This window comes from Chinchilla lanigera, unplaced genomic scaffold (genome assembly GCF_000276665.1).
Source record: "Chinchilla lanigera isolate Chin_1 unplaced genomic scaffold, ChiLan1.0 scaffold00083, whole genome shotgun sequence".
In the NCBI taxonomy this organism is placed as follows: Eukaryota; Metazoa; Chordata; class Mammalia; order Rodentia; family Chinchillidae; genus Chinchilla; species Chinchilla lanigera.
This window is the reverse complement of record NW_004955484.1, coordinates 3,730,138-3,749,654: the sequence shown is the minus strand read 5'-3', so window position 1 is coordinate 3,749,654 and position 19,517 is coordinate 3,730,138. Positions and strand designations below refer to the sequence as shown.

Here is a 19,517-nt window from a genome sequence, read left to right as displayed (position 1 = left end):
CTCAAATCTAATATAAAAAATAAGGTGCCACAAACTTGATCTAACTCCATATTCTTAATCTATAAATAATATCAGATAGTCCCAAAGGATATTCCAACCCTTGCCTGAAATTGGAGGGTTAACTAATAGTTTTCCTTGAATATAAAAACAACTGTAAGGGTTAACTGCTAATTTCCCCTCTGTATACAATGTTATTGTTCTTTTTGGCACATACTCATGTTGCCAGCAGTAAGAAGAATCATCAAAAGCAGGGATAGGAAAACTGCAGCCCACTGTCTGCTTACATAAATAAAGTTTTATTGACACATAGCCAGCATGTCCTTGGTTGTTTTCACACTACAACAGAGAGTTAAGAAAGAGACCAAAAAGCCTAAAATATTATTATTACTATTTTTGTTATTGTTGTTGTTGTTGTTGTTGTTATTATTATCATCATTCTGCCCTTTACAGAAAATGTTGACCAACCCCTGGTCTACAGAAATATACCCCCCACCTATTGCATGGCATGGAACAATGTCTTTAGATCTTCAGAGCTTCTATTTCTATGATGGCTGTGTTTCTGTGGTTCAAAGATACACTGTGAATAAGGAGAAAACACCCTACCTAGTTTAAAAAACAGCACATATTATTTACTATGTCCCTCAAAGCCTACCATTAGCCATAAAGTTAAACTGGCAGGAAAATTTGCTCCACTGAGCATGTCCTATAGACACATATTTAAAGAGAAATTGTTTCACCTGATAATTGACAAACATTTCTTCTGATTATTTGATGCTTCAACTTATTTAGTAGCTATGTCATTTCCTAAGGAGGAGCAGATACGATGAAATCTCAGTCTAATAAAATATTTTTAAAATGAGGGGCTGGGAGTTTAGCTCAGAGGTCATGAGTTTGATGCCTGGTACCAAAAAAAAAAAAAAAAAAAATAAAAATAAATAAATAAATAAATAAAAATAAATAAGTCCTAAGGTGCATTTTGCCTTAAAAAAAAAAAAAAAAAAAAAAATAAACTAAGGCTATAAATCAATTCTTTAGAGCCCAAACAAAACACATCTGACCCACCTTTAAAATATTAGAAACCTTAATTTATTCACAAAAAACCAGGCAGTCAAGAGGTCTTTAGTACATTTTTGTAGATTAGATCATGAATGAATGAATAAATGAATGAATGAATGAAATAGCAACGTCTTGAAGTACATTATCCAAGAAAAATGCCCAGTCTGGATGGTGTTCGAGCCCACTTCAGTCCAGAGGTCCCCGGCCTCTGATAAAGCTTAAAGGATATCTGTTGCAGGCTGGGGATATAGCTCAGCGGCACAGCGCACAAGGTCCTAAGTTTAATTCCCGGTACCAAAACAAAGATATCTGTTGCTTCTTTTCAGCGCATCCTTCAAATTGAACCTATCAGAGACATTTTACTCAGTCCATAGAAATTTGCTCAACACAACTTCAAATATGCTTCTTCTCCAGTTGATAGTCTGCCTCCCTTTCAGAACAGCTCAGAACTATCTCTCATTGACCAGAGTGCTTTCCACTCGAAACGTGTCTGTGTGTCCTGGGCTGTGCTTACCCTCCTTGCAGGGGCTGCCTTCCAAACCCTCCTCACCTACTGCTGGCAACTCTGGGACCAAACCCAGGTTCATGACTCCAAGTTTGCGGGCCCTTGAGTAGGAGCTACTCTACTCCATCACTGTGATAGTTCCGTGTACCTTCATATCTTAGAATTTCTACATTAAAAAAAATAGAATATCTTATCCTGTTACTCTTTTTAAGTATTTCCTTAAGAGTAAATCCCAAGGGTATGGAGCTGGATATAACATCCATAACTTGAGTTTTCTCAATATACCTGCCTTTTCTTTTCCAGCCTGGATACCTATTATTACCGCTTCAGGTTGACCAACATGGGACGTCGGATCCAACAGCTGTTCTGGATGAATGAGGGTTTCCATCCCCAGGACAAGCCGAACAAGAAGGGACAGGTTAAAAAGGGATCTGCTTGTCCTTTCCAATCCCAGGGCTCCCAGGGGCCCAGAGATCCATCAAGTCCAGTGTTTCAGATTCATCCCATCAGGATGGAGCTATGCCCAGGCCAGACAATCGATGTGATTCTGGAAGGCTATTCTGCAACTCCCAGGGTAAGAGGAAAGCACATTTAGAAGCTATTTTTCTCCTAAATAAATCTTTGCTATACTGTGTCTATTTCTTAGGAGAGTCCTTTGACATTTACCTGAGAAAGAATGTGGTTTCGCAAGGATTTTGGACAGCACTGAGTTACCATGGCAGCATCCGCTGCTTTCAAGGTTCAGCTCTGCTCAGTTTCGTTTGTTTCTATAGCTACCATGAGCACAACCTTAAAGGATCGTTTAAAGCAGGTTCTCACTCTCCTAGGGTCAACAGTAACCAGCCAGCAAGTCTTAGGAAGGAAACATCCAGTTTGTAGTCAAAGCAAATATTCCTATTAACACTTACCAGTATTAATTTAATATTCATTCAAAAAGGTATTTTATAGATACTCAGAGTTGCCTTACCTATTCATAAATGGCAACATATACCTGACTTATGCCCTTGCCAATGGTTACAATAGCATAACATTTAAAAACATCATCTTTGTATGTGTCAATGAAATAGTCATGTTCATCTTCAGAAACTTTAATTTTCTTCTGTTATTTACATTATCAGTGCGTATTCTGCTTGAAACATTTAACTAGATCCAAACCATGTGTCTATTTATTGCATTTCCCTCATGGAGTTTGGAAACAGTAAAAAACTAAAAACAAATTTTTGAAGTCACTTAAAAGTCTCTCCCACCCCACAAATGCAGACTTTGTGAATGAAAAATGATGCTTGCTTGAGCTTCTGCTTGTATTACCATGTTTGGAAGTTATAGTGAATTTTCTCCTCATGAAAGAGGAAGCAATAAGAAATATATCCCAGAGACAAGATGGGAAAGCTGGTCCATTTCTTCACTTTTTTAGGGTCACAGGGTCCACTTTCATTTATATTATTTTTTTCACAAAGCATTTTCAGTTAGAATACATCCCCAGTGCCAAAAAAAGTCTTATCTGTCATTGTAGAGTCTATAATATGTTCCTTCTCTCTGTTACTCAGGGGATCAGTCAACTTTTTTGACTATGTACCATGTGATAAACGCTGTGCTGGACACTGAGGATGCAGAGATGAATAGAATATAGCTGTTTATCACAAAACACAACCTGTAGGCGGAGCACATGTATGATGTGGTTATCAAGAATTGAACATGTCCTTAAAAAGCATTAAATCTAAGCTACTGAGGTACTAAATTCAGTTTAAGCTTTGCTAAAAGCTTCCCTGCATGTGCTTCCAAATCGTGTTATACAGCTGAATTCATTAACATCCCAAACCTGAGCCCTCCTCAGTACAAGCTATTCATGATATAAATTCACTTTTGATTCTTTCTACCTTGTAAAGGTAGAAAGGTAGAAATATATATATATATATATATATATATATATATATATTGCCTTGAATGCAAAAAAAAATATTTTCTAGTGCATGATTTTTAAATATGTAAGTATGAAAGACAAAATTAATCCAACCACAGTTTTTAACTAGTTTGATAAGAAATTATGTAATTGCCATTTAACTACAAGCCCCATGAAGAATTTTATCCACCTCGTTCATCATTGCTTTGTACACCCCAGCCCCTAACCTAGCTCCTGCTATGTAATTATATATGTATATATAGCAAGATATGAATGTAAATTGGTTATGTCCTCAGTGGCAATAAGAAGGAAACCCAGAATTCATCAAAGCCATATTTAATGAACCAGACCATAACTGTATGACAGAGAACAATCCCTGAAATACACTGTTCAGGGAAATGCGGTCTTCCTTCACGGTCTCAGCAGATAGTCTGGAATTGGTTTGCTCTTGGTCAGTCATTTTCTGAGTTATGGTTACTCCAAAACTGTTGTTCCATATTGTGTGCAGGTAGTCAAAGAAAGGTTGGTGTGTCACGCTATGGTTGGCACAAAGAAGGTGAAAAGCTTGCTGATGACCGTGAACATCCTCTGTGAGTTCGTAGCACCTCTCATCCAGCTCTCCACCAGACAGCTCATATACCGACTGGAAAAGGTCAGTGAGGCTGTGCCGAGGAGCCTAAGTGCCCTGATTAGGGTCGACCTAGGCAGGGTGTTTTGGTTGGTTTGTTTGTTGTTTGGCAATTTGGGTGTTACTGGGGACTGAAACCAGGGTCTTTGCACTGAGCGACATTCCCAGCCTTTTTTCTTTTTTATTTTTAGAAAAGCTCTTGCTAAGTTGCTAAGTTGTCCAGGCTGAGCTTGAATTTGCAATGCTCTGCCTCAGTCTCCCAGAGTGATGGGATTACAGGCATGCTCCACCGTACCCAGCTATGTTCACCATTTAATTTTATAAACTAAATTAATTGGAATCCTGTTACAACCATTATTCAGCCAAAGTTTTTAAAAGTCAACAGCCAGTACATATTCAACTAAAAATCCTGAATCCAAACCTATAATTCTTTGAAATAGAAATTCTATTTCCAACAGTCCTGATATATAGAACCAAAAAAGGAATATTATAGAGCACTGAAAATATATTTTAGTCAACCATTTTGCTTTAGGTAAAATAAACATCATAGTTTAGGGTTGGGTTAAAATTACCAATGATTTTCATAATCAATAAGAAAAGATACCACTTATTGATTAGTATCACTAGGTTTGAGCTATGTCCATTACATACATTTTCCAACTCTCGCTCACAAAAACCCCACACTATAGGTTCTGTTATCATTCTAATTATACACAAAAGCTGAGATATAAACTAAATTGTGTAGATCACTGAGCACTGCTAGACAATAAATAACAAGAACTTCTGATTTACATTCTTTAAGATGTCCAGAACTTCATATGACTGTTAAGGCCAGGCAATAATAAATGAGAGGGTCAGGGGTCAAAGGGGAGATAGGAATGGCTGCTGCCAGAGCAGGGGTTGGGATGGTGAAGAGGTGGGAGAGATATCAATGTGTGACCTGACCTACTCCTAAGCAGGCTTCCATTCAAGAATTGTTTACCATTCAAAAGCAACACGTATGGAACGTCTGTTCTGATTCAGGGGCTGTGCTGGTGCCCAAAGTCTGATAAACCAGACATAATCAAAGCTAAGAGGCAGGTAGAGGTTATAGACGGTAATAAATAATTCAAATTTTATTGTTTCAATCCCAGTGTAAATGCTGCTTTGAAAAACTGTGAACTGGTGTGAAAGCATAGATTGGAAGACATAGCCTTAGCTATACATGTGGTCATAGGCAGCTTCTTTGAACAGGTAACTCAAATTTAGATTGAAGTAAAAAGTAGGAGTTAGTCTAGTGACAAAGGAGGGGGAAAGTATTGTAGGCAGAAGGAAAAGCTTATGCCAAGGGCCTGCATTGGGAAAGGTCCTGGTGAGCCTGAGAAAAGCCCGCCTTGGCAGAGAATGTACATGACTCACTGGAGATTTCTCTGGAACAGGGGCAGGAGCCAGACGTGAGTGGCATGCCTGTAATACATGTTCAGGACTTTGAATTTTCTTCTTGTAACCATTGGAACACTTAGGGGAAGGGAGTAGCATGGTCAGATTTATTCATTAAGACAGCCAAGCTGGCTGCTGAGCAGAATATTTATTCACACCTCTCGTGTCCCAGGCAATGCACAGGGGTCTGGCATTACAGCAGTGAGCATAGGATCGCCCTGATGAAGTTCACAGCCTACTGGAAAGACCAAGCATAAAGGAAGCCATTGTCCAGTCATGTGATCTATGCTGTCATACAAAAGTGCTAGGTATGGTAGAGCCTACCCAGCCATGGGGAGATCAACTGAAGTTCCTTTCATTACTTTGAGGTTTACAGGAGAATGTTCAAGACCATTTATTCTGGTAGGGCATTCCATCACATGTCGTTCAACAAAACAAAGAAAAATCTACTGAGCACCTTGCATAAGGTGCTCTGTGAGGAGATGAATAAAGGAACTACGGTCCAGTAGAGGAGATGAGATACACAGGTTTAATTAAAATCAGTAAATCATGTTGAAGTACCTTCAGTATGCTAGACATCTACAATGTATGGGGCAGAAAAGACACAGCAAAGAGCAGACTTAGGGGGAAAGTCGGCATTGAAGAAGTAGAACAAGAGTTTCAGTGACAGCAAGGCTAAACATGAAGCTAACAAAACCTATAACACGTGTAAAAAGGAAATGCTGAGTTTGTGTTGGGCTGGGGCTGTGACCCAGTGGTAGGGCACTGCCTAGCGTGTATGAGGCCTTGCAAACGGAAAAAAAAAATAGCATTAACCACAGTTACTAAGTTTCATCACTCTGCTTTAAATTCTTTCTTTTTAAGTAATCAGGAAAGATATTTATTGGCAACAGGTGCACCGAGTTAGGTGACATCGTATTTTCCCTAAACACAGCTATTCAGAGAAAATTCAATGCATATTTATTGAGTAGCTATTCCATGCAAGACATTATAATATATGTTAAATATGCAGCTTAGTTTTATTAGATTTTTCTAAGCCCACAAACACTCATAAAAAGATATGGATAGTGCTCTTTTTCTTCTCTTTATATCCTCATGCTTTTTGGGGGCATAGCATATTTTTGCTTAAATGCCTATTGTTTGAGTTCATGGCCAGATTAAAATATGCAGATATTCTGAATGTGGCAGTAACTACTTGTTGAATTAAAAAGTGAATATAATCACAACTCCCTTCTGTTTGTTTATATCCTTCTCTCCTTTCCCTACATATCAGAAACTTGAAATCTTTCCTGCTACTGTATTTTTCATTGTTCATTTCCAGCCCACGTTTACTGCGTACCAGGGATGGTGAATAAATACAACTTCATCACAGCACATGTAACAGATCAGTCAGGTCTTGATATTCAGATTTAATTGTCTGACATTCAATTCTCTGTTCTGCTTCCTTGTTGTCAGCTCAAGGCAGCATGTCTTCTTTGGTCCATTAGAATATAATGATACAAACCTTTCTATGCAAAGGGTTTTTCTATAACTGTTTCCACAGATGTGATCTACTTTATAACGATTGTACCATTCATAAGCTGTGGAGATGAAAGTACATCTCTGTGGGATTGAAAAGGTCAATTGAAACCTTCAGCCTGTTTGCTTCATGAAGTTCCAGCCGCAAATTCTGTCTGCTGATATTTGGGGAGACAAACAACCCAGAGAGAAGGGGTCATTTTAAAATAGATCAGCTTCTCTGGGCTTCAACTCCTTCTCATCACCACTCTCTGAATGGCCTCTTGCCAAAACCAGCCAAGTGTGGCTTCTTCACTTCAAAGCCATCTGCAATGACACAGCAGCCTTCAGGGAAGGTCGCTGGGTAGACAGTTCTCGATTCAGCCTGCTACTTAGTAGGCCTAAATGTGCGGTTCATCCCTCCCTAACCTGGGGTTTGCAGCCTGCAGATGCAACAGGACTCGGTGTCTGCGATGTTAGAGGGAACGAATCGAAGACTGGCACTGAATGGCTAGTGCCAGACCCTGACATGTCCTTGGAGTACACAAGGAGCTAATGCAGGCGCCAGAGGCTACAGCCAAGGGACAATGGCCATCCAAGCTCCCCAGGGGCCAAGGTCCCAGGAACCACATGGAAGGAAGATTATGCAGGACAAAAACTGAAAGACAAAGTCATGTCAGCATACGAAACCAGGAGGATTCAACTGAAATTGGAGCAAGAAAAAGAGGCAAATCCAAACACAGAGGCCTGGCAAAAACAGGCTGCAGTTTTAGAAGAGCCCAGGAATGACTGGAGGGAGGTGATCTTTGGAGGCCAGAGATGAAGCCTTCTGGTCACTTCCCCAATGATACTAAACTCCTTTCCAGAGCACACAAGAAAGAATGTGGGCCCAAACATCAGAATGAGAAAAATCCAATCCGACCAGAAACTTCCAGTTCAGTATCCATTTCAGAGGCTTTCTCTGTTGAAAATTTAAATATAATTTATCTAACAGGGTGAGAAGCTTCTTCTAAATCTCCTGCAGGTATCAGGAAAAATTACAGAAAATAGTTATGAGCACTTGTCTATACTAACAAGATAAGCAGGCTGACAATATGGGTATTTTAAGCATAGAAAAATCATTACCTAAGGGCAAATATTTGTCTCGTAGAGCGATACCTAGATTTTTTTCACAAGATCTTGCTAATTTATTAGGCTCTGTGCTATGGTATTGTGGAAACTCCTGTAGTCATAGTTCTAACCAGAAGCACGGCTTCTATAAGCTTTTTAAAACTAGATAACAAGAGTTAAAAATCTGATCTGTCTTTTCTAGGTTCTGTAGGCTTGCTTTTCAGTAGTCTACCACACATCATTCCACATGATGTGTATAAACTTCTATCGGGGGACATAGATACTTAAGGGGGCTTGCAGGTGGCTTTGAATTTGTTGTTCACCATGGGTATGAGACCTTTGTTAACTATAGCTTGGTTTGTTTCTTCTTTGTCCTTTTCCACAGAAACCTAACACTAAGCTGGAACCTGGTTACCAGCCCTTGGTCATAAAGAATGTTTCCTCCCTGCCTGTGAACATGTTGCTCTCAACAACTGATCCCTTCTTTATATGTGAGACTGATAAATCCCTGCTGCCTTTGATGCCTGAGGTAATGTGAGGGTGGGCTGTGTGTGTGTATGTGTGTGTGTGTGTGTGTGTGAAAAGGACGAGGATAATAATAGTATAGCACCTGCCTTCAGAAAAATAGAGGCTGGCCAGGGATATAGCTCAGAGGCACAAGCACCTACCTGGCAAGTGCAAGGTCCTGAGTTTGACTCCCGATACCAAAAAAAAAAAAGAAAGTGTGCTAGAAAAATAGAGGAAACCAACAGGAAAGACCACAGAATATGTGAAATCAGTAATAAATAAATGCCAATATCAATAAGTAGGGCCATTATCGTTAATGGTGTGAGAATTTCCAGCTCACTGTATGTTCTCTTTGCTCCTGTGCATTATAATGCAGCCAATATGTAGAAACCAGTGGCTTCCTACTAGTGATGGAGCTTTTAATTCTTATTCTTCTCCATCAAAGCCAACCAAAACTCTATACTCAAGGAAATGAGAGAATAGCCAAGACTAGTCCTCAAACCATCAATCCCATCTCCAAACTCTAGAAAAACTGAATCAGGCAGAGGAGGGGCTCTAAACTCACCGGTCACCAGGCTAGGGCAGGATGCAGTAGTCTCTGAAGAGCCCTTCAGGAGGGTCCCTGAGATCTTCTGCTGGGCATGAGGGCACCAGTGAGAATGGTTGACCATAGCCAGGTGACACTGCAGAACTGTGGGAAAGGAGGATTGAAAGGAGTCCAGTCCCCTACACACACACACACGCACACACACATGCACACGCACACGCGCACACACACACACACACACACACACACACACACTGATCCCTGGATAAGTGGGTCTCCTTCAAGCACAAGGGGGAAAAATCAGCTAAGATCTCTGAACAGAGAAATAGAAAGAAGAAATGATTCTAAGAAGAGACAGATGAGGCAGAGGAGGCCAAACAGACACTGCTGCAAGAGGACTTAGCCGATGAAAAAGACCAAAAGCACAGACAGGTGGTTCTCTACAGCCTCGGAGAAAGTACAGATAATATAACTTGCCCTTGAAAAGAACTCAAGAATGAGACACAAGTGGTCAAACTTTATTAGCATTAGAAGAAATCCAAATTAAATTACCGAGAAATACATTTCAAAACTGTCAGAAGGCCAAGAGCATAAATTGGGGTGTTCCATGTTGAGGAGGACAGGTGGAAGCAGACAAGCTCCTGTAGTGTTGGACAGGACATGTTGGAAAGCCGTGTGGCAATAGCTATCAAGATTTTAAATGTTCATACCCTTTGACCTCATAATCCCACATCTAGGAATCTATTCTACAGACACAGATATGACATACTAGCTGAGATGAATGAATAGATAGATATCTTGATTAAAAGAGCAAAAGTTTAGAAGCCAATACCCTTCAATAGGGTAAATAAAAGCAGGATTATGCAATGGAGTAAGATTCAGCTTTTAAAAAGGAGGAAGGAGGGGCACACCTGTGGTCTCAGCACTCTGGGAGGATAAAGCAGGAAGATTACAAGTTTGACTCCAGCCTGAGCAACTTCTGGAGACCCTGTCTTGAAATAAAAAATATAAAAAGGGCTGGGGATGTAGATCGGTGTGAAGGTCCTGGGTTCAATCACCAATACCAGAAAGAAAAAAAAAAAAATGAAGCACCTCCATATGCACTAATATTGAATGATCTCCCAGTGAGAAGAATGAAATCCAGAACAGTATGCATGGCATGCTATCTTGTGCATAAAAAAAAAAACTGACACATGTGATTTATGTCTATTGAATGTATCTACAAAAGTAGACAAGACACCGGTAACCTTGGTTACCTCACAGGAGGGGAACTAGTCAGCTTCGTTAAGAGGTAGAAAAATGGGCACAAGATGACTTGATTTTCATTGTTCTATTCAAAGTACAAATGAAATATTTTTAAAATGTTTTTCAAAATAAGGCCATACTTTATCCTAGAACAAAATAATGTAGAATATTCAACAGTGAGATATAGCTTAGTGAAGTTACAGGACTTAGTGGTAACCAGAGAATTCTGTGACATCTAAAAAGAGACCCATCAGAGATAGATTTCATACTAACATCAGATTTCTCCACAGTAACTTAATACCAGATGACCACAAAGCAATGACTTAGCATTTTGAAACAAAGTGTGATCCAAGAGTTTCATAACCAGCCAAAGCATCCTTTGAGAATAAAGATAACAGAGAGGCACTCTCCAGAGCAAGGAATCACTGAATGAGCAATCGTGTGCCCTTGTCCAAAAACAATACAATAAAGTACAGCTGTCCAGAACAATCAGATGAAGCAAATTGTTGGCAAACTGTGAGAATGACTAGGCAGCCCTCACTCTATATAACCGAAACTGCACAGTTCTGCACTCTGGGATTTCAGAACAGAATGTTTTAAACTTCTTCCAATATGTTGGAGGTAGAAGGAGCATACATGTGCTGATTTTATCCCTTTTATAGTTGGGTATCAATAAAAACTTCTCAATCTGTAACCATCTTTTTATTTATTGAAAAGAGATAATAGTAACAATTATTTATGTACAACATACTGTCCTGAAATACCTCACATACATATTAACTCATTCCACCCTCTTAAAAAGAGATGGTGCTATCATTCTCCTATTTTGTAGATCAAAAACCTGAGGTCCAAACTTTGCCCAAGATCATATAAGGCATGTTCAAAATATACAGTAAATGTTTAAATTTTTAAAAAATTATTGTAGTAAAAGACATATTACCATTAACCCCCTTTAAAATACTCCCGCTTGCTTCAAACACATCCCACTCTCTGATGCAGTTCTGGAAGTCCTCTTTCATGAGTGTCTTTAAGACATGTGATCAAAAGTACAGTGAATTCTGCTGTTATGTGCCACGCAATGGAAAAGCAAGCTTGTAAAAACATTATGGTGTGTCCTCACCCATCCTACTCACCAGATCTTGCACCAGGCAACTTCTGGCTCTTCTCCAAAGTCAAAATGACTCTGATAATCAAATGTTTTGAATTGATTCAGGACATCAATTGAGCCACAACAGTACAACTAAAGAAACTAAAGAGGACTTCCAGAACTGCTTCAGAAAATCACAAGAACCACGGGATAAGTATATTCGAAGAAAGGGGACATTTTTAGGGGAATTAATGGCAATGTGTCTTTTATTGTAAATATTTTTTACTTTAGGTATTCACTGTAGTTTTTATCACACCTGATACAACTAGTAGCAAGGAGAATCACAACTTAAGTGAGAGTAGACTGGACCCAGAGTCTAACTTTAGGAAGTAATATCCCTTTAATGCAAAAAATTTCTTCAGATTCTTTTAAAACTCAAAACACATATTTGATGAAATAGTACAGTCTAATTCCATTTTTATAAATTCTATTATTCTTCCATCATGTCTGGACTAACAGTTACCAAATATTAACTCTGAGAAATTTTGAAATTTTGGGTAGACCTCTAATTTAATTATTGTTCTTTCATATATATAATATACACTTTGTAGATGTGTATCACTTCTACAAAACAACAAAGTCATCCCACTGGAAAAAAAATTGTAGGTTGATCTTCAAAGATAGTTAAACACCAAGTATGACAATACCAAGCATGTAGATATCACAGTCTACAAGGATGAGGTCTACATTGTGTCCACCCATTTGAGCCAGTGTTAAGATCAAGGTACAGGTTGTCCACTGAGGAAATCAGTGTGGAAATTCCTTTAAAAACAAGGAATAGAAGTCCCATTTGACCTACTATTCCCCTTCTAGGTGTCTTCCCAGATGAATTGAAAACATCATACCACAGTGATATATGTGCACCCATGTTTATAGAAACACACTTTGTCATAGCTAAACCTTGGAAACAATCCAAGTGTCAATCAACCGAGGAATGGATAAAAAAAGATGGGTTTTTTAAGATAACGAAGTACTACTCAGCCATAAAGAATGATAAATTGGAGATTTTTGTAGATAAATGGATGCAACTCAAGACTATACTCATAAGTGAAATAAATCAGACCCGTATGTGTAAACATTGTATTGTTTCACTAGTGTGAGAAACTGAATAAGTAAATAAAGTTGAAAGTGTACAAGGGATATTGTGAGTTGGGAAGAAACTGCAAAAGAAAAGAGAAACTGTGATGGGAGAAAAGGGAAAGGAAGGAAAGGAAAAAGAGAACAATATATTTATACACAAGAGAGTTAAGACAGTTATACAGCTAGTTTCTCTTAGTTCATTGAGAAAGAAAGGTTTGTGCTAATATTGTCTGGACAAGATATGATGCTTATATCTTGTACTCTGAATAACTACTACAAAGACAACAATATGCAATCTATTAATTATTGTAACTCTCCTACTAACCTGCTTTGAAACTCTGTTTTATTGTTATTTTTATTTCTTCTCTTAAAAAAAAGTACAGATTGTCAGTGTGACTTTCAGATGGGAGGAGGTAGATTGAAGCAATCTCTCTTTCCCTCTCTCTTTTTGTTTGCCTCTGTTTCTGTGTGTGTGTGTCTCTCTCTCTCTTTCTCTCCTTCCCTCCCTCTTCCTCTATCCTTTCTCCCCTTTTCTCTCCCCCTCTCCCTCTCTTTCTCATTGTTGAATCAGGTAACTGGCTTCATCAACTGAAGCCTGAAAAAGTTCAGTAAAAACCTGAACTGTTTTAGCCCAATGCAGAGGTGGCCGCTCTGTAAACACTGATTCCTAACAGCATTCTTCCTCATGCTTCAGAGCACTGGCCACAAACCCGGGAGGTGGCTTTCATTGCCAGTTCAGTGTGGGAATTGAGCAATGTCTTAAAAAGCAGACGCAGGACCAGTTTTTCTACTGGAAGGTATTATTGCAAGCAGAGACATCAAGGAACGTCAAAGACAGAAAAGCGCAAATAAAATCTACTGAACAAACTCTTTACTTCTCTGGAATGTCGTTTTAAGTTGAATAGGAAACTGTGGAAAATGGACAATGCTGTGCTTAAAGAGTTAGGATTGCAAACATTGGAAAGAAATTAAATTACCTAATCTGTCCTTTTCTGGGTCACTCTGGGCAGTGCCCTTCCTTCCCCTAGTGCTTTAGCAGGCTTTTTCAATTTTTTTAAGCAAAGAACTTTCCCTCTTGTCTAGCAGGAACATTTCACAATTTAATTTATTTTCAGTTCAGAATATTTAAGACTAGCTATTCACTGTAGACTTGGCCTCTTACAATTTCCTCAATCCTTATAACCTAACAACCATTACAAAATCTTTCCTTTCAAATAATTCCTTCCAGATTTCCCTTGCTTTCACTTTCAACTAACCAAATATATGCCCTTGTCTATCTATGACTATCTACATTTACATATGCTTGGGGTCTTAGCCTATTTTCTGTCACTATAATATCTGAGACTAGGTAATACATGAAGAAAAGAAGTTCATTTGGGTTCACAGTTCTAGAGGCCGGGAAATCTAAGAGCAGCAGCCTTATGCTGCTTCAACTCATAGTGGAAAACAGGTGGGCAAGTGAGCATATCTGGAAAAGATAGGATGAGGGCGGTAACCCTGGTTTGTAACAACACAGTCTCATGGTAACCAATCTAATCCTATGGCACCAAGAACTCAGTCCTCTGAGAAAGAATATTTATCTATTCTCAGGGCTCCATCTCCAGAACTAAACACCTCCCACTAGGCCTCACTTCCCAACACCTCTGTCATGACAATCAAATTTCAATATGAGTTTCGGAGGGGCCAGTCATAACATTAGCTATTTAAACATCCACAACCACGTGTGTGTAAATACATGCATGTACCTGTGTGTATACATAAATGAATATAAATAACTTTGGTTGTCCTGCTTCCTGTATCAGATTGGAAATTCATAGTACAAAAGTTGGTAATTGCCCCACTATCTTATTTGTAGCCTATTAAACTGGAGATTAATGAAGCAAAAAACCTGCTGGTCAAATTTGACCCTTCCTACAGAAATGATCTGAACAACTGGGTGGCAGAAGAAGTCTTAGATATTAAGTACGTGGAGCACCCTCAGGTGGACATCCTGAACCTGCGTGGGGAAGTGCATTACCCCAACCTCAGCTTTGAGATGATGGAAGTGGATTTTGGCTGCATCTTGAATGATACCGAAGCTGTCCGCTACATTATGATCACCAACACCAGCCCCTTGCTTGTGAAGTTCCGCTGGTTCTTCCTTGTAGACCACGAGGAAATTCAGAGAAGGTACAGAAATCCTGCAGACCTCTGCTGTTTATCCATTTTCTTTCAGGCTTTGCACTGGGTTTCCTGTGTTTGTCATTTGGTGTTTCATTCACATTCTGATTTCTGACTAAATACTGACAGAGGTAATAGGGAGCCTAAAATCATGGTCCATCCTAGATTCTCAAGCTGAAAAAGGAGATATATTTTTGAAGGCCCCAGTCCTCCATATTCACAAAGCCATATCCATGAGCCTGCTTTCATTCTGAATCTAGCAATCATATGATCAGTAGAAATTTTTTACTAAAAATCTTTGTGGTTTTTTAAACTTATCATTTTATTGTGGTAAGAATACTTAACATAAGATCTACCCTCTTAACACACTTTAAGTGTATAATAGAATACCTATTCATTATAGATACAATGTCATACAGTAAATGTATAGAACTTACCTTTCTTAACTGAAACTTTATGCCTGTTGGTATCTATTTTCCTTCACCCCTAGCACCTGTAACCACATTCCACCCTTTGATTTATGAATTTGAATATTTTAGATGATATTTAGTATTTCAGATAACTCACATAAGTAGAACCATACAATATCTGTCTTTATGTAACTGACTTATTTCTCTCGGCATAGCATGCTCGTGTTTTACCCATGTTGTCACATATTACCAAATTTCCTTCTGTTTAAGGTGGAATAATATTCTATCCTATTGTGTGTAAATGCCACATTTGATTTATCCATTCATTTGCTGATGAAAAGATTAGGTTGTTTCATGATCTTGGCTATGATCATGAATATTGCTGCAATGAACATGGCAGTGCTAATGTCTCCTTGAGATCTTGATTTTGATTCTTTATGAGAAATACCCAGAAATGGAATTTCAGGATCATATGATAGCTCCATTTTCAATTTCTGAGGAACCTCTAAATTGTTTTCCACGGTGGCTGCACCATTTCACCTTCCTAGCAATGGTTTTCCCACACCCTCGCCAACACTGACTTAGTTTTTATAATAGCCATTCTAACAGGTGTGAGGTGATACCTTGTTGTGGGTTTGATTTGCATTTCCCTGCTGTTATTGACAGTGAGCATTTTTCCCCCCCTCTGGTACCGGGAACCGAACTCACAACCTTGCGCTTGCCAGGCAGGCACTTTTGCCGCTGAGCTAAATCCCCAGCCCTGACAGTGAGCATTTTTAATACAACTGTTAGCTATTAGTATGTTTTCTTTGATGAAATATCTACTAAGTCTTTAACCCACTTTTAACTGGGTAATTAGCTCCTGGTTTTGGGCAGAAGTTGCTACTAAGTTGTAGGAGTTCCTAGTGTAATTTGGAGGTGACCCATTATCAGATACATGGTTTGCAAATTTTTTCCCATTTCATAGGTCACCTTTTCATTCTGTCCATCATTTTTTTTGCTATGTAGACTCTTTTTAGTTTAATGTAATTCCACTTATTTAGTTTTATTTTTGTTGCCTGTAGAGTTTTCTTAGTAAGCATTTCAAACCCAGAGGATGCATTGAGTAGGACTATACATTGAGCATGTGTCCCATCTTGCATATTTCCGCTCTAGTCTATACATGTTATTTATAGGCATACACAAATGTCTCTATCTGTTTTCATGAGAAACCACTTTGAAGATATCAATATGTAATACGACAAGCATTGTTAATTTCCTACCACTCTGTTTGTAACTCTGTACTGTCTGTTCTGTTCTTTTGCTATTTTATAAAAGGTTGTCCATCTGTTAATGTTTTCCTCCTTTTATTTTTAAAATTAAAAAATAAATAAAATATAGGCATACACAGAGTTATAATACAGTGGCAGGTAGTGAGTGCCACATCTTTTTTTTCAATTGGCAACCAGGACTGGTAGGATTCTGTATATCTCCTCAGTGGATGTTTTGACAGCTCAGTTTTTAGCAGGGGCGTGTTGGGTGGCCATTCTTACCTGAGGAGACCTCATATTGTTGCCTTACTGTCTTGTCAGTGCTTCCCGTACAGAATCTTCATCTTATATGTGACAGCCACCCTTTTCTTTCTTGTGCTTGTTACCACGGTAACAACGACTTGCTCTGGATGTCATCCGTAGACATCTAATGATGACCCAGCATAGCATTGAAACTGGCAGTCAGTCCTGGGCCTGAGCATTAGAACCTGCTCATTAAGTACGATGAACTGTCTGGGCTTGCAGTGAAATTTTGTAGATGGTGAACATTTAAAATAATTATAGAAAAAATTGGCCAACCTGACCTAATGCTCTTTGAATACCAACTTTTGTGAAATTATTCTGATGTCACATAGCTAAATGAGTTTATTCCATCTGGGAGCAAGGGCATCCTTTTTTATTTTTGAGAGTAGATTTCCATAATTAAAATAATGACATTTTGAAAATGTACTTGGCCAATGGTGAAGATAATGCACTTGATTTTTTATTGATTTAAGCATTTATTTGACCATTTTTCTTTTCTTCAATATCTTCCTATCATTTGATATTGAGTCTCTGCATCCAGGTCACTTGTTCACTTACTCATTCAATCAAAGTCATTCGGAAAATATGTGATAAGTTGCTCCTGTGGGCCAGATAGCATGTGAGCATTCTAAGAAATGAGAACAGCCTGTACACATTAGTTAGAACTCATGGATTCATTTTCTTACAAGTTACGGGAAACCTGAACCTATGCAAAAATTAAAAGGAAAGGAGAGTCATTGGTTCCCACAACTCAGAAGCCCAGACTCATTCTGGTTTCTGGCCTGTTGCAGGCAGTGGTGAAACTTGTAATCAAAGCAGATTCAAACAGTAATGTCGTCAGAACCAGGCTCTCTGTCTTTTGGTTCTGTTTGCCTTTGTGTGTTGACCTCATTCTCAGACCAGCTTTTTCAAGTCACCAAATAGCTGCTGACTCTCCTGGGGCCATTTCCCTCCCAACTTTGAACCACTGAGACAGAACATGGGCTCTACACCTCAAAATTTCCAAGGCAGTCACTCCTATCAGGCCAACTTACATTTCCTGTTCTTACCCCTAGTCAGGAAGGGACACAGTAGTCGTTGTTGGCCTGACCTCAGACTCACAGATGGTGACCTCTGGGCCACTGTGACTGAAGCAGGTGGGAATGGGAGAGATCTCCAGAGAAAAAATCTGACTTGGGAGAGAAAGGATGCTGGAGAGCAGATAACATATATGTACCGCAGCGTCAGCAGAGAGTAGGCTGCGTGACTAGACTGGGACTTCACTGGGCTGGAAGATGGTATGAGAAACAAGTGTGGAGAGGGGTGTTGGCAGTAGGGTATGAGAGCTCTGGTGTCCCATAAGGAATTTAGACTCTGCTGCAGGCAGTGGTGAGACTTGTAATCAAGAGAATGACAGAGTCTGGGTTCTTCCAAAAGAAATTGTTATGGTTTGTGTCTGGATGTCCCCCAAAGCCTCATGCAGCCATGGAGTGAGCTTCTAGGTTTTATGATTGATCCATGGTCCAGTGCTAGGATTATGAGTGTGAGTGCTATGCCTGCCCCTGGGGAGGGCAGCCTGCATATAATATGGGGTGGGGGAAGAGGCTTGGTCTCTCCTGCTGCTCCTCCCTTTTGCTCTTGCTGCTTTTGCTGTCTTCTACCACCATGAACTGTTGCCCTCTGCAGAATGCCACTCTGCCTTCGAGCCAGCCGAATATGGAGTGAAACCCTCACCCTCTGTGACCTAAATAAACCTTTCCTTCCTTAATGCTGGGTATCAGGTATTTTGCCTCAACAACGAGAGAAATGTAACTAAGACAATAACTCTTAGCAGCATTCAGCACCATCGACAATCACATTCCTTCTTGAATTGTAAAGCATCGCATTCTCCTGCTTTTCCTATTATTCCCCAACTATTCTCTGTCAGTTCTGTGCCAGGAAGAACTTTGCTAGAGTAGTGGGCTTCACCCCAGTACTTCAGGCTTCACCCCAGAACCTCTTCCCTTCCTAACAGCTGACTCCTCATATTTCGGTCACCCTCTGTAGCTGAGGCCGCCAAATGTACACCTCAACCTAAACCCTACTCTAAGAGTCCGAGTCCATTGTGTTTTTGACATCTTCTCTTAGATGTCTTCATGTGACTCATGCCCCCACATGAACTAGTTCCCCCCTGCTTCACCCTGTCCATCCCTGCCTCTCCTCCAAGGCACCATAGCCCAGTAATAACATTACTATTCTCCTGAAAGTTATCAGATTCCTTTCTTCCCTCATACCACTCATCCCACCAAGCATGTCACCCAGACCTACCTATTCTGCCTTTTAAAAACCTGATTCCCATTTCCACTGCTCTTAACTTGTTTCAAGCCACCATCATTTTTACCTGGATGCCTGTGACCACCCTAATGGGACTCTCTGCTTCCACACATGCACCATGATCCCTTCTCCACTGAGGAGCCAAGTGATGAGCATGTGGCCACCCTTGAATAACTACCCATGCTTCTCAGAATCCTTTCAAAAATGCACAATATTCTACAAGGCTTAGCATTTGCTGGTGCCTGAGTTCCTCTCCAGTTTCTTCCTATTGGCTGTCCCCCCCCCACCCATGCACCACAGTGGTCTTCTTTCTGCTTATCTAACATTCATTCTTCTCCCTATGCTCTCCACCCAACTGCCCCATCTCTCCCAGCAGCTCTTCCCCACTGCTTCCCAGCTCCCTCTTTCTCCTCCCTCAAATCTCAGCTTCAACATCCTTCCCCCAGAGGCCTTCTCTGAGA

General features: G+C 39.7%; 1 protein-coding gene across 4 annotated transcripts in view; it reads left to right on the top strand.

Moving 5' to 3' along the window:
* Hydin (HYDIN, axonemal central pair apparatus protein) overlaps positions 1–19,517 on the top strand; it is a 380,912-nt gene that overhangs the window by 199,153 nt on the left and 162,242 nt on the right. For all 4 annotated transcript variants that reach the window (XM_013503972.1, XM_013503969.1, XM_013503970.1 and 1 more), the window contains exons 20-23: positions 1,865–2,135; positions 3,970–4,113; positions 8,501–8,644; positions 14,497–14,810. In XM_013503972.1, the coding sequence (XP_013359426.1) occupies positions 1,865–2,135; positions 3,970–4,113; positions 8,501–8,644; positions 14,497–14,810 (873 nt within the window). The remainder of the gene's footprint in view (positions 1–1,864; positions 2,136–3,969; positions 4,114–8,500; positions 8,645–14,496; positions 14,811–19,517) is intronic.